The 14,209-nt window shown below is 46.4% G+C and overlaps 1 protein-coding gene across 1 annotated transcript in view; it reads right to left on the reverse strand.

Moving 5' to 3' along the window:
* Positions 1-608: 608 nt before the first annotated feature.
* The window catches only part of LOC115094423 (ras-related GTP-binding protein A), a 50,191-nt gene continuing 36,590 nt past the window's right edge, over positions 609-14,209 (reverse strand). The window contains exons 8-10 of the mRNA XM_029607465.1: positions 13,343-13,434; positions 2,790-2,905; positions 609-1,160 (exon numbers count right to left, since the gene is read on the reverse strand). Of these exons, the coding sequence (XP_029463325.1) occupies positions 1,063-1,160; positions 2,790-2,905; positions 13,343-13,434 (306 nt within the window). The 3' untranslated portion in view covers positions 609-1,062. The remainder of the gene's footprint in view (positions 1,161-2,789; positions 2,906-13,342; positions 13,435-14,209) is intronic.

Here is a 14,209-nt window from a genome sequence, read left to right on the forward strand (position 1 = left end):
ACTGCTCATATAATGAAATAGAGGGAGGAAGGGCATTCATCAAAAGGAGGGCTCCGAAAAATGGTACAGGGTCTAAAGAAACAAGCTGTACACAAACAACCTGCATGGGAAAAATGGGGACGATAAGGGAAACATTCACCCATACAGCTTCTTTCAATGAAGTACAAGCAGGTGGCATTTTTAATAAAAGCAACAAGAGAGACAAAGGCTCACGGGCAAGGGCTCATACTAGGAAGGTGGAAGGAGGGAGAGAGGCTTGGAAAAAATACTTCTTCACAGACAGGGAGGCAGATGTGTGAAACTGCCCACCGGCAATAAGAAACAGAACCCTGCCTGAATTCAAGCATTTGGGGCACACACCGAAGGCAGCAGTAAGAGCCGGAGATGAATGGAGATTGTGCCGCAGCTTTGGTGACAGTGGGCAGAGGAGGTGAGCTAAGAGGTCCGTTACCTTCCAACAAGGAGTGGCGCGTCTGCGTGGGCTGGCAAAGGTATGGAGGTTATGCGATGAGCTGGTCCTGTGGCATTTAAAATGGATACAAAGGCAGATGAAGAAAGGAATCTCATTCCCGATTAAAAAAACCAAAAAAACACCCAACCCAATGAAACTGAAGATATCGAAATATGTATTTGATAATGACACGTAAGAAAGAATTTATTCAGCGCTTTGTCCATAAAACAATCAAATTTCAACCTGTATGTGCAGCATTTCTAATATGTTTATCTGATAATTCTGAAATCTAGCAAGGATCGCAACTCCGTGCGGCCGAGAGCTTGCTTCTGTGCCGCCACATGGACTCCATCCTCTTGAAGTTTAATTTTCCCTTGTCCCTCAGCACTTTTTCAGTTCATACAAGTGACCATGAAGGAAGAATTACTGCATATCCAGAAGTCATCTCATATGACCGGTGTCTCCAATTAAAAAAGAAAAAAAAGGGGGAGTGCAGTGGTAATCAACATTTCAACATGTCCACATTTACAAAAAAAATCCAGACTCTTACATTTTCCTTAAAGCTCCATGTTTTTCAAAAGGAAAAAAAAAAAAGATTTTTGGGGCAGTGTTCAGCGCATGAGTAGGGTGTGCTTTGGCCCGTCCACTCTCTCCAGCTTCTCAAAGTGCTTCCTGGCGTTCCGGATATTGATCAGAGTTGCTGCGGAGGCTGGAGAGAAACCAAGAAGATGAGCTACAGCTTTGGAAACAACCAACCCTACTTGCACAGTCCAGAGGAACAGAAATTGGGAGCACAACACCTACATCACAAGATCTATGAAAAATGTCCCTTGTAAATCTGCTGGGAGAAAGCCGTATTAGCCAGAAGACTAGACATGGCATCCCATGATAACACAGACTGCTTCTCACCTTTAAGCTGTCAGATTGTCACTGAAGTATGTGATGTTATAACTGGATTCATTCTTTTGTCAAATATGGACCAAATAGCAATTGTTACAAAAGAAAGTATCTGTGATATGCTTCTAACAGTCACTCCCCAGTGAAACAGGGGATTAGCATGAGATGCTTTAAAGAGTTAATTAAATGAAAGCATAAAATATCTTGTTACCACTTTGTACAAACGAAACCTGTATCTCTCAAGTGCTCAGGTTTGTAGGTTAGAATCACTTTTCTTTGTCCCAGTTGCTGAGCAGTGAAAACAGACCAGGAGCCATAGCCCAGCCTCACATACAGGCCAATACAGAACGGTGCGCTCGGCTGAGTGCAGTTAGCCCCCGTTTGGCTGCGCATTTTTGACTTGCTATTATTACCCCTTATACAGTAAGGGGTAATAGCGCGTGGAAAATGCGCGGCCAACCGCCCCCCCCGAAACTAATAGCACTCATCACATGCAAATGCATGTTGATGGGCCTATTAGTTATTGCTGCGCGATACAGAAAGCAAAATGTGCGGCCAAGCTGCACATTTTACTCTCAGAAATTAACTCCTGCCAAAGGCAGGAGTCAATTTTAGACGGCACCGGGCAAGTGTACAGAAAAGCAGAAAAAACTGCTTTTCTGTACACCCTCCGACTTAATATCATAGCGATATTAAGTCAGAGGCCCCAAAAATAAAAAAATAAAAATCTTCATAAAAAAAAAAAATTCTGCCCGCGGCCCACGGGTTGGGAAACAGACGCTCAATTTTGCTGGCGTCCGTGTTCCGAACCAGTGGCTGACAGCGGGTTCGACAACAGACGCCGGTAAAATTAAGCATCAGTTGTCAGACCCGCTGACAGCCACTGCCTCCTTATTAGCACGGGCCCTAATAAGGTGCCTGGGCGCGCGATGGGAGAGCAGGTGCTCGTCTCGGAGCACCGGCTCTCCCACACAGTTTACTGTATTGGCCTGCTACAGAGGCAGCATAGCTTCTGGTCACATCTCTGAAGTAGAAATGAAGGAGTTATCTAGGATGGGATACCAATATACATTCAAAATTAGTGTTCCCTCCCCCAGACACTTACAAATCTGCCCCCTCCCGAAAACACCACTCTTGTGAGTTCTGCACAGGCTGTGATGCTTTTTAGTCAGACTTATCTATAAACCATTTTATAAAAAAAAAAAAAAAAGTCACCACTGTCCAGTTTTGTGTCTCCTGAACTAATAATATGGCCAACACCATGAACTGGTGACAGCAGACAGGCACATTCTATCATCATTTAACTGGTGGCCTTGTGTAAACATTTTTTTTACAGGCAGCAATACACTTCAGTGCTCCCCTCTCAAACAATTGCTCCCATCTTACAGAAGGCAAGAATTAATTGTTACAAACAATGTCTAACTACTCCATTTACACTTACGTATAGAAGGGTCGGACATCACCACCATCACGTACGTGTTAGAGGTAAAGATGTCGATGAAAGCAGCAAAGTTTGAGTTTCTAACCTCCATGCTCTGGAAGGATGCTGCCAGTTTACTGCAGGACACAGGAAACAGCAAGGTCAATAGGGGATAGACAACACCTCGGTACTCATGTAAATGATAGATGGAGACACACTTCTGGTTTGCAGCATCCAAGATCTAAATCCAGCATATAATTTAAACAAAAAGTTCAGAAACTAGAGCCCACTATTGGCTATTATAAGCCAAATGATACAAACACATAGTGCCATTCAACTCATCAATAGTGATCTTTTCCTGGCAGCAATCAACAGGAAGGCTGTGGGATGATCAAGCTATCACTCCAAGGATTTTAATAGGTGAGAAAATGGTCTGAGAATGTATGGGAGCTTCACCAAGATATCGTGAAGTGAGAGTGAGAACTACAGAAGAGAGATGCTTTTGATACGGTCCTGCACACGAGGCTTGAGAATAAAATTAGAAGCTTAGGAGCGAGTGCCGAGGTGGTGGCCTGGATTGCAAACTGGTTGACGGACAGAAAACAATGTAAGGTGGTAAATGGAACTTACTCTGAAGAGAGAGCGGAGTGCCACAAGGATCGGTGTTGGGATCGGTCCTGTTCAATATCTTTGTAAGCGATATTGCGGACGGGATAGAAGGTAATGTTTGACTTTTTGCGGATGATACTAAGATCTGCAACAGAGTGGACACGCCGGAAGGAGTGGAGAGAATGAGACAGGATTTAAGGAAGCTGGAAGAGTGGTCGAAGATATGGCAGCTGAGATTCAATGCCAAGAAGTGCAGAGTCATGCATATGGGGTGTGGAAATCCAAAAGAACTGTATTTGATGGGGGGTGAAGGGCTGATGTGCACGGAGCAGGAGAGAGACCTTGGGGTGATAGTGTCTAACGATCTAAAGTTGGTGAAACAATGTGATAAGGTGATAGCTAAATCCAGAATAATGCTGGGCTGGATATAGAGAGGAATATCTTGTAAGAGAAAGGAAGTTATGATTCCCCTTGTACAGGGCCTTGGTGAGGTCTCACCTGGAGTACTGTGTTCAGTTCTGGAGACCATATCTCCAAAGGGACAGAGACAGGATGGAGGCGGTCCAGAGAAGGGCAACCAAAAAAGGTGGACGGTCTTCATAAAAATGACTTATGAGGAGAGATTGAAGAACCTAAATATGTATATCCTGGAGGAGAAGGGGTGATATGATACAGACTTTCAGATACTTGAAAGGTTTTAATGATCCATGGTCAACAACAAACCTTTTCCGTTGGAAAAAGAAAATATCAGTAGAACTAGGGGTCTTCCAGGGAGGAAGACTCAGAACCAATGTCAGGAAGTATTTCTTCACGGAGAGGGTGGTGGATGCCTGGAATGCCCTTCCGAAGGATGCCCTTCCGAAGGATTTCAAAGGGGCATGGGATAAACACTGTGGATCCATAAAGGCTAGAGGATGGGAATGAAGTGAAGAGCCATGGGGGTGGCTTGCTGGAAAGCGGAGTTGCTTTCCTGTAACAGGTGTTCTCACAGGATAGCAGGATGTTAGTCCTCACATATGGGTGACATCATCAGGATGGAGCCCAATCACGGAACACTTTTGTCAAAGTTTTGTCTAGAACTTTGATTGGCACCTACTGGGCATGCCCAGCAATGTACTGACCCTGCATCCAGCAGGGGTCCCCCTTCAGTCTCGTGTTATAGCAAAAGTATGTGCGAAAAATAAAATAAGAAACATAAATGAACCCAACTCCGCGGGGTGGCAGGTGGGTTTCGTGAGGACTAACATCCTGCTGTCCTGTGAGAACACCTATTACAGGTAAGCAACTCCTTTCTCACAGGACAAGCAGGATAGTAGTCCTCACATATGGATGAGTACCGAGCTGAGGATGCCCAAGCAAAGCACCAAATGCACCCAAAGACGTGCAACAGGCACAACAGGGGTGGAAATTTGGTTAGGAGGGCATCCTGAACCCTTAAAGGGTCGGTGGAAGGATGTTGGGAAGTTAAACTGAAAATAAGTTGCGTAGAATGGATTGGCCAAAGATGGAATCCTGTGCCCCAGCCTTATCTAAGCAATAATGGGCTGCAAAAATATGGAGAGAACTCCAGGTAGCAGCCTTACAACTATCAGCAAGCGGCACCAAACGGAGGTGTGCTACTTACTGATGTCGCCATGGCCCTGATCGAGTGTGCGTTTACACGGTCTTGTAACGTCTTGTAGCGGAATGCCTGCCCGCTGGTAGCAAAAAGAAATGTATTCCGCAACCAGGAGGAGAGGGACTGCTTTCCCACAGCATTTCCCAATTTGATGGTATCAAAAAAAACAACAATTAAGTGGATTTCCTGTGGGCCGACATGCGGTTCAGATAGAAGGCTAGAGCATGTTTGCAGTCCAAGGAATGCAGAGCCTGTTCTCCTAGGTTTGAATAGGGCCTGGGAAAAAAGGTAGGTATGATAATAGATTGGTTAATATGAAATTCCGACACTACCTTCGGCAAGAATTTAGGGTGAGTGCGGGTAGGTAACTAATGCCTGTAATTCACTAACTCTGCGAGCGGACATGATCGCAAAAAGAAAAACTACCTTCCAGGTGAGATAGCGGAGATCACAGGAGTGGGGAGGCTCAAACGGAGGTTTCATGAGAGTCCCAAAACCACATTAAGGTCCTGAAGTGCTTTACCGATGGCCTCTTGGATCATCCGATCCAATTCCTTGTGGAAGCCTAGGGCATGGAACCCCGGCACCGGAGTAGGAGGCAGCACTGGCGTAGCCGGAGGGTCCACCGGTGAAGGTGGAATCGCGGATGCCAGCACCACTGAAGCTGGGGAACACCTCGGTGACCCGGTCACAGAAGAGGATGGGGCCTTTTCTGGACAGGGTTAGATAAGGCTGGGGCACAGGATTCCATCTTTGGCCAGTCGGTAGCTCTGTTAACGTTGATACTGAGGACTTGCCTGGATCGACAGACTGAGCCTTCCGATGCCGTTGTCGAAGTTTTTCGCAATGTTCTCCTCGGTCCTTTTCTTGAGGAGGCAATCGAGACCTTTGGAATCATCGATGCCGGTGGAACAGCAGTGGTGTCCCGGTGCTGCCGAGAAGTCGATGGCACCGGCTCGGACGACGTCAAAGCTATCGATGGAGTCGGGGTATTTAACTTAAAGAGAAAGTCCATTTTCTCTAAATGAGACTTACGGCCCTTCAGTGTCATTTGGGCACATTTGGTGCAAGTTAGGACATCGTGGTCGGACCCCAAACACATAACAGACCCCATGCGGGTCAGTGATGGACATTGTTCGAGTACAGTTGGGGCACAGACGAAAACCCGATGCCATGGCTCAGACAAAAATTTAGCCGCGGTGCAGTCGATGGCTGGTAAGCTCCGAAGGGATAACTCGATGGGAATCGACCGCAACAAGGGTAAAAGCTTACCTTTCAACCACGGAGTATGGATATCGAGAAGGGGACCCCTATGGGGTAGAATTTTTTTGAAAATTTTGAAAGACGTTCCGTGAGGAAAATTCCTGTCAGGAATCTCAAGAGAGCTCCTTAACCCACTTGGCTACTGCTGCGTGGAAAAAAGACGACTGAAGGTGGACCCCTACTGGATGCAGGGTCAGTGCACTGCTGGGCATGCCCAGTAGGTGCCAGTCAAAGTTCTAGAAACTTTGACAAAAGAGTTCCATGATTGGGCTCCATCCTGATGATGTCACCCATATGTGAGGACTACCATCCTGCTTGTCCTGTGAGAATGAAGGCTACTACCTGGTGATTACTACCCTTACTCAATAAGCCTTTGCACGGTTAATGCAACTCCAACATTGCTCTCTGCTTCAACGCCAAGGGGAAATGTGGAAAGAGAGGATTTGCATTCAGACAACAACCAACAAGGACTCAACTTCACAGTCTGGGTAAACAAATAAGCGTGGGGGTAGCTTGCTTATTACAGCGGTTACTACCCTAAACCAATTAAGCCTGATACATCACTTTGAATGCATATACAGCTTGCTATCTACTTCAATGGCAGGGAGAAATGTGGAAAAGAGGATTTACATTCAGCCAACATGGCATTGATCTATGCAGTCTGGGTAACCAAACATCGGGGTAACTTGCTTGATGCAGCGATTACTACCCTTAACCATTAAGCTTTATGCTCACCTTTGATGCAACGCCAACATTACTCTGCATCAATGGCAGGGGATGGCAGGAAATTTGAATCAAACAATTACCAACAAGGGCCCTGAAGTTGGTGGTTGGTGAAACAGATAAGTATGGGAGCTTGCTGGGCAGACTGGATGGGCCGACTGGTCTTTTTCTGCCGTCATTTCTATGTTTCTATGAGATTGAAGGCTGCACTTTTATAAAAAGTCACAAAGGAGTAGGGTTTCTCCTCACCCTCGGGATATCAAAGAAGTACTTAGCATGTGATGTAGATCTAGGGAGGGATGGTTGTTGGGAAGACGGAAAAGAAAATTGGTTCTTACCTGCTAATCTTCATTCCTGAAGTACCATACCTGCTAATCTTCATTCCTGATGTACCACGGATCAGTTCAGATGAGTGGGTTTATGCATCCCTGCCAGCAGATGGAGGCAGAGAACAAAACTTTGAGGCACTGCTACATAATAGAGAGTGCCACTTGTAGTCCCTCAGTATTGAACTGTACCCAAGCCAAGATGTCTACCTTAACAAACCCCAATAAACCTTGGGTGAATAGAGACCTAAATTTGGAGCCCCCTGCAAACTAGGCCCCCTTGATTTAACAAAATATACCAACTATGTACAGTTTTCATCACTCTGATCAAATCAAATACCAGCTCAATCAGCTTAGCCATATCCAGAAGCGAGAAAGTCTTTCGTCAGAAGGAGACTGATCCGTGGTACTTCAGGAACGAAAATTAGCAGATAAGAACCAATTTTCCTTTCCTGTTCCTATCTTGGATCAGTTCAGACAAGTGAAATGTACCCAAGCCCCTCTATTCTGGGCGGGAACTCGAAAGACCCGCACACAATACACTCTCCCCAAACATTGCTTCCTCTGGAGCGCGCACATCTAAGCAGTAATGTTTGGTGAAATTGTGAAGAGAAGACATAGATCTCTTGCGGAGAAAGCAGTTGATACTCTGCCCATGAGGTCACCTGTGCCTAGTGGAATGTGCTCCCAACTCCTCCGGCACTGGCCAGCCCTTGCAGATGTAAGCCAAAGCTATCGTCTCTTAACCAGCGAGCAATCGTGCCCTTGGAAGCCTTATTTCCCTTCTTTGCTTCACTGTACAGGACAAACAGATGATCCGATCTCTGAAAGGGATTAGTCACCTTGGGATATCGCAAAAGGATACGACGCACATCCAATAAGTGAAGTTCCCTAGCCATCGAAGAATCAGCTGCTAAGTTTGAAAAGTCTGGAAGCTCGACCACCTGATTGTGAAAAAGAGGATTCCACTGGGATACAGAGCCCCCTGCAGAGGACACATGTGAGCAAAAGCCCATGGCACTAAATCCAGTGTAGAAGCCATGAACCCCAGGAACTGCAGGTAATCCCAGATCTTGGGCACAGACAGGCTCAGCAACCGAAGAATCTGACTCTGCAGCTTGAGGATTCTCTCTGAAGTCAGGAACACCTTCCCAGTTGGGTATCGAAATGAGCGCCCAGATACTCCAAGGATCAAGTCAGCTTCAGATGACTCTCTGCAAGGTTAGTCACCCAGGCCAATGCCCCCAGAAGCTGGAGTACACACTGGACTGAAGGACCACACTCTACCTCCAACTTCACTCGAATCAGCCAATTGTCCTGGTACGAGTGTACCAGGGACACCCTCCTTCCTGAGAGCCGCGGCCACTACCACCATCACCTTTGTGAATGTGCGTGGTGCAGTCGCCAACCCAAAGCGAAGAGCTCAAAATTGGAAATGCTCTCCCAGAACCATGAATCTCAGAAACCACTGATGTTCGGGTCAAATAGGGATATGAAGGTAGGCCTGTGACAAATTCAAGAATGCTAGAAACTCCCCTTTGCACACCTAAACCACGGCATCTAGAGGGCAGCATTTACCTTCTGCAGATTGAGAATGATCCAAAAGGTCCCTTCCTTCTTTGGCACCACAAAGTACATGGAATACCTGCCCTGCCCCCTTCTCCTGAGGGGGCACCAGAACAATGGTGCGTAGAAGTTGCAAGCGCTGAAGTGTCCCACACCACCTCCCACTTGCTTGGGGAGATGCAGCAGGATACTACAAAGGTGACCCTGAGCTGCTGTGAAAATTCTAAGGCATAACCATCTCTTACCACCTTTAGGACCCACCGGTACGATGTTATTCTGGTCCACTCCTCGTAAAAAAAAAAAAAAAAAAGAGCCTCCCTCCGATAGCTTCCCAAGAGGAATAGACCACCACACTTTCACTGTTCAACCTTACTTCCGCTCACCCCTTGGGACCCTGCACTGATTCTGAAAGGGCTGCTGTCTGCCCGTACTCTGTTTCTGTGATGCTTGTGCAGAGGCTTTGCCCGTTTGAAATCTCCTAGCCTTTCGAAAACAGGCTTGCTGTGGAAAGGACTTCCTAGGACCCTTCCTGTCTTCAGGTAACTTATTGCCTTTTGACTCTCCCAACTGCTTCATGAGCTTCTCGAAATCCTCCCCAAAGAAGAGCTTCCCCTTGAAAGGGAGGTTCGACAGCTAGGTCTTAGACCATATATCCGCTGACCAATTTCGCAGCCACAAGAGCCTTCATGCCGCCACCACCAAAACCATACTCCTGGCAGACATCTGGATCATGTCATACAGAGCATCGGCCACATAGGCTACTCCCATCTCTAAACAGGCCACCTGTGCCACTTCAGATGTCATTCCTGAACGCTTGTCATGCGCCATCTGCATCCAGGACAAACAGGCTCTCTGCATCAGACTTTCGCACACCGCTGCCCGAAGGGCCAAAGCTAAGACTTCAAAAAGCCGCTTGAGCAGAATCCCCAGCTTCCTATCCTTGAGAACCGCCGCTCCCAATACTGGGATGGTAGTCTTCTTAGTAACCACTGAAACGGCTGCACCCACCTTGGGAATTCTCCATAACTCCAAGGTCTGTTCTGGAAAGGGATATAATTTCCCCATAGCTCTCGTGACCTTCAGGCCCTCCTCAGGAGATTCCAACTCCCAATTCACCAACTTCTTCACCTGCTTCGGTAACGGAAAAGTGGTAGGGTGACCCCGCAATCTCTTCAGAAGCGGACTCACTCCTTCCTTGTCTGAATCTTCCTGGACATCTTTAATGCCGAGCTCCTCCAGAACCTGGGGAATCAATGGACCCAGTTCCTCTCTCCAGAAGAGCCGGACCACTCGTGGGTCATCTCCTTCCACGACCAAAACCGCCTCTGGGTCCTAAGTGTCTGGATCCTGCATAAGATCCCCCAAGACCTCCAATGGATCCCGGTCCAGGTTCTGCCTTGGCTCTCCCAGGGCACTAACAGGGTCCTTGTCCGGTACCACCGGACCCCCTTAAAGCTGCTCAGGATCATCCAGGCTATCTGATGAATTGCCCTCCTCCGGGGTTTGCCCAAGTCCTAGCATCCGTAGGATCCCTCCTGACTCCATAGGCCCTCTAGCCTTCTTAGGCAAGGACCTCTTTGCCCCTAACTCCTTCCTGGCTAAATAAGCCTTATGAAGGAGAAGCACAAAACCGGTGGAAAAAGCTTCCAGGACTGAGGATGAACAGTCCTGAGTGACTCCCTCATGAGCCTCACCTCGTCCCCTGCCACCAACAGGGTCCTTTCCCACAGGAAAAAGAGTGGGAGGGGAATCCCAGGGCTCAGAAATGGTAGTCTGCACTTCTGCATGGGCGCCGGCTCCTCTGACTCCCCCCCCCCCGAAGGAGTCTCAGAAGCCGATCCAGCCACCTGCATGTTCTTGCCACGCCCCGGGGATCCTGCCAAGGTCCCCCCCCCCAAGCACATTTACAGCAAAAGGAGGCCGCATTAAGGCGAGTTTGCCTCAGACTGCAGCCAAGGCAAAGTCTGCAACACTGCGCTGGAGTTGGCACTTCAGGGTGGTCAGGCCCGCACACGCGGTCAGGTCTAAAAATAAACGCAGCCCCCCGCGATCGCACTCACCACTGTCCAGGTGCTGAAATTCAGCACTAATCCGACTCCAATGCAGGCAGGCGATTTGGCCTGCTCCCTCCTGCCCCGGCAGAAAAACACTTACCCACTCCTCAGCCCTGCACACAAACACTGTTGGAGCCTCTCTCCTGGCATGACTGCTTTTTTTTTTTTTTTTTAAGAAACAAGGCCAAAAAAAAAAGGGGAAAGAACTTCACCCCTGCTTCTGGAGGCTACCTGCTGAGGAACCAGGCGCACTGAGGGAAGTGAAGGGCCCAGAGTGGGAGAGGGAACCAAGACCCCTGGCTATCTACCCCCCCTACCAAAAAAGGGCTGAGTCCTGGCAGGGATTGCCAACCCCCTGCTCACCTAACACCTCGGGGAGCTGAATCCTCTTTTTATCTTTTTTTTTTTTTTTTTTTTTTTTTTAAACACCTCCAGACTCAGGAATGCACCTGTTCCATCTGCTGGAGACAGATAAATACCGAGGGACTGCAGGTGGCACTCTCTGTTATGTAGCAGTGCCTCAAAGTTTTGTTCTCTGCCTCCATCTGCTGGTAGGGATACATACACCCACTCGTCTGGACTGATCTGGAGTACAAACAGGAAGGGTTGCTATGGGAGCATAGCCAGGATGAAGAGACAGATATTGAAATATTAACACAAATTAATGCTAAGAAAGGCAATACAATAAGGAGATTTTTAATACCCCATTATTGACTGGGTAAAGTCTTGCCAGGGCATGCTAGGACGGTGGTTTCTAGATGCTATAATTGACAGCTTCATGGAGCAGCTTGTCCTGGAACCAAGAGCGGAGAATATTCTAGATCTAATCCTCACTACAATTCAGGATCTGGTGTGAGAGGTAACCATGAAGGTGCTGCTGGGCAATAAAGATCATCATAATAATCAAATTTAAACAAACACTGAAGGGAGGATTAAGAAAAATGAGTGTAGTACTATTTAACTTTAAACAAGGAGACTGATAAAATGAGGAAATTATTTTGAAAAAAAAAAAGAAAAAGCAAAAACTAAAAGAAGTAGCAGCAAAAGTTTAAAAGTCTGCATGAAGCACAACCAGTATTTAAAACACCATCTTGGAAAATCAGCCGACGTAAACGACTGCCAGCATGGTTAAATGGTTAAGGTGAAAAGTTATTAGAGGCAAAAGGACATCCCTGGAAAAAACTGGAAGGTGGATATAAATGAAGAAAGTAGGAAAGAGCAAATTAGATGGAAAGCATTAATGAAGCAGGCCAAAACAGAATATGAAAAGCTTGCCAGAGAAGCAAAACCCCCAAATAAAGAGGTTTTCTATTCCAAGCAAGAAGCCAGTGAAGGAGTCGGCTGGACCAGTAGATGACCAAGAGGTAAAAAGGGCCTCAGGGGACAAGACAGTAGCAGAAAAAGCTAAACAAATTCTTTGCTTTCGGTCTTTACTGAGGAGGGTATCGGGGAGAAACCTAGGCCGGAAACATTCTTGGAGGGGGATGATTCGGAGGAATGGAAGCAAATCGCAGTGAACCAGAAGATGTAATGGAGTAAATCAACCAGGACCCCCAGGATCAGATGCTATGCACCCACAGAGTTCCTAAAGAACCAAAATATGAACTTACAGACTTATTACTAGTAATCTCTAACTTCTCATTCAAATCAGCTACAGTACCTGAGGATTGGAGGGTGGCCAACGGAACGCCTGGTTTTAAAAAGGGCTCCAGGACGATCCAGGAAACTAGAGAATGGTCAAAATGGTAGAAGCTATTCTGAAGAATAAAATTGCAGGCCATTTGGATAGACACAAGATTAATGGGACAGAGCTAACATGGATTTAGCAAAGGAAAGTTTGGTCTTCTAAAATGTTAGATCTTTAGAAGGGGTTAATAAACATATGGACAAGGGCGAGTCAGCTAATATAGTCTACCTGGATTTTTAAAAAGTATTTGAAATTAGAGTCATGGGATAGGAGGGCAATGTCCTACTGTGCATTGTAACTGGCTACTTTTAGGAAACAAAAAGGAGGACTGGTCATTTCTCTCATGAAAATAGTGGAGTGCCCAGGGTTCTGTACTGGGACTTGTCCTTTTTAATATATTTATAAAGGGAATAGAAAAAAAAAAGATTGATGAGTGATCAGATTTGCAGATGACACAACATTATTCAGTCATTAAATTGCAAGCTGGCTGTGAGGAACTGCAAGAGGAATTTGCTTCAGCCTAGACCCTCTGGATTCCCTTACATCAATCAGGCAAAAATAAATAAAAAGTTTACAGTTTTCTAAACAAAAGCAGCTCATGGCAAGCCAAAGAGAGTACAGCAGGGAGCCTGGAAGCTAGCGTGAACTCCCTTTATATCAGAGTCTACAGATTCCGATGATATTAGGATAAGCATATCCTACCATCTGACATACTGGCCTAACCTTACCTGCAGCTAAGTTTGAACTGTTTAATAATGTTGCTGATTTTCTCAAATCTGTGGATGTCACGCTGCTCTTTGCACTGATAATGAGAAATAACCTGTGAATAAAAGGTAAACAGCAATTAAACTACAGCAAGTACTATGCAGGCCTTCCCTTTTCTCTGCCTTCCTGTACCTTGCACAGCATTTTATACCAATCCTTGAACATCAGACCCAACTTGAATTGTCTCTGAATCGGACTTACTTGCCAACATCAAGAAACACCCCCCCCCCCCAGCCTCTCAGAACACACCTGCAGGACATGTGCTAAAGACAGATCAAATCTGAAGGAGCCTGTCAGGACAGTGTACAGCAAAGGAGGCAGGGTCACTCTCTAGATATATTTAAAAAAAAAAAAATTTAGCACATCTCTCTACATAACTAAGCGGATAACAGTCACATTCATAAAACATAAGGCAAGTCTGCTTACCATAAACAGTGCTTTCCGTAGACAGCAGGATGAAGTAGCCATGCTCCATGGATGACACTGAGCGGCACCAGGCAGAGCTGTCTCTCAAAGCTTTAGAGCTTTTGCCCTCCTGGGCATGTGCGGCAGTTCCTGCGTGAACGATCATTCCAGAAGGCTCCTCAGTTCTTATCCAAGCAGAAAAGGACATCCAGATGTATACAGAAAGCTGTCCGAGGAGGGGGGCAGGAATGCATGGCTAAGTCATCCTGCTATCTATGGAAAACACCATTTACGGTAAGCAAACTTGACTGAATTAGCCATGCTGCAAGGAGAGACCCAAGCTGAGAGGTCTTAAAACAAATTACAGTCTTTGCACGAAGCCAGTCTTTTTTTTTTTTTTAAACACAATCCCAACTCCTCTGTGG

The sequence above is a fragment of the Rhinatrema bivittatum genome, chromosome 6 (genome assembly GCF_901001135.1).
Source record: "Rhinatrema bivittatum chromosome 6, aRhiBiv1.1, whole genome shotgun sequence".
Classification (NCBI taxonomy): Eukaryota; Metazoa; Chordata; class Amphibia; order Gymnophiona; family Rhinatrematidae; genus Rhinatrema; species Rhinatrema bivittatum.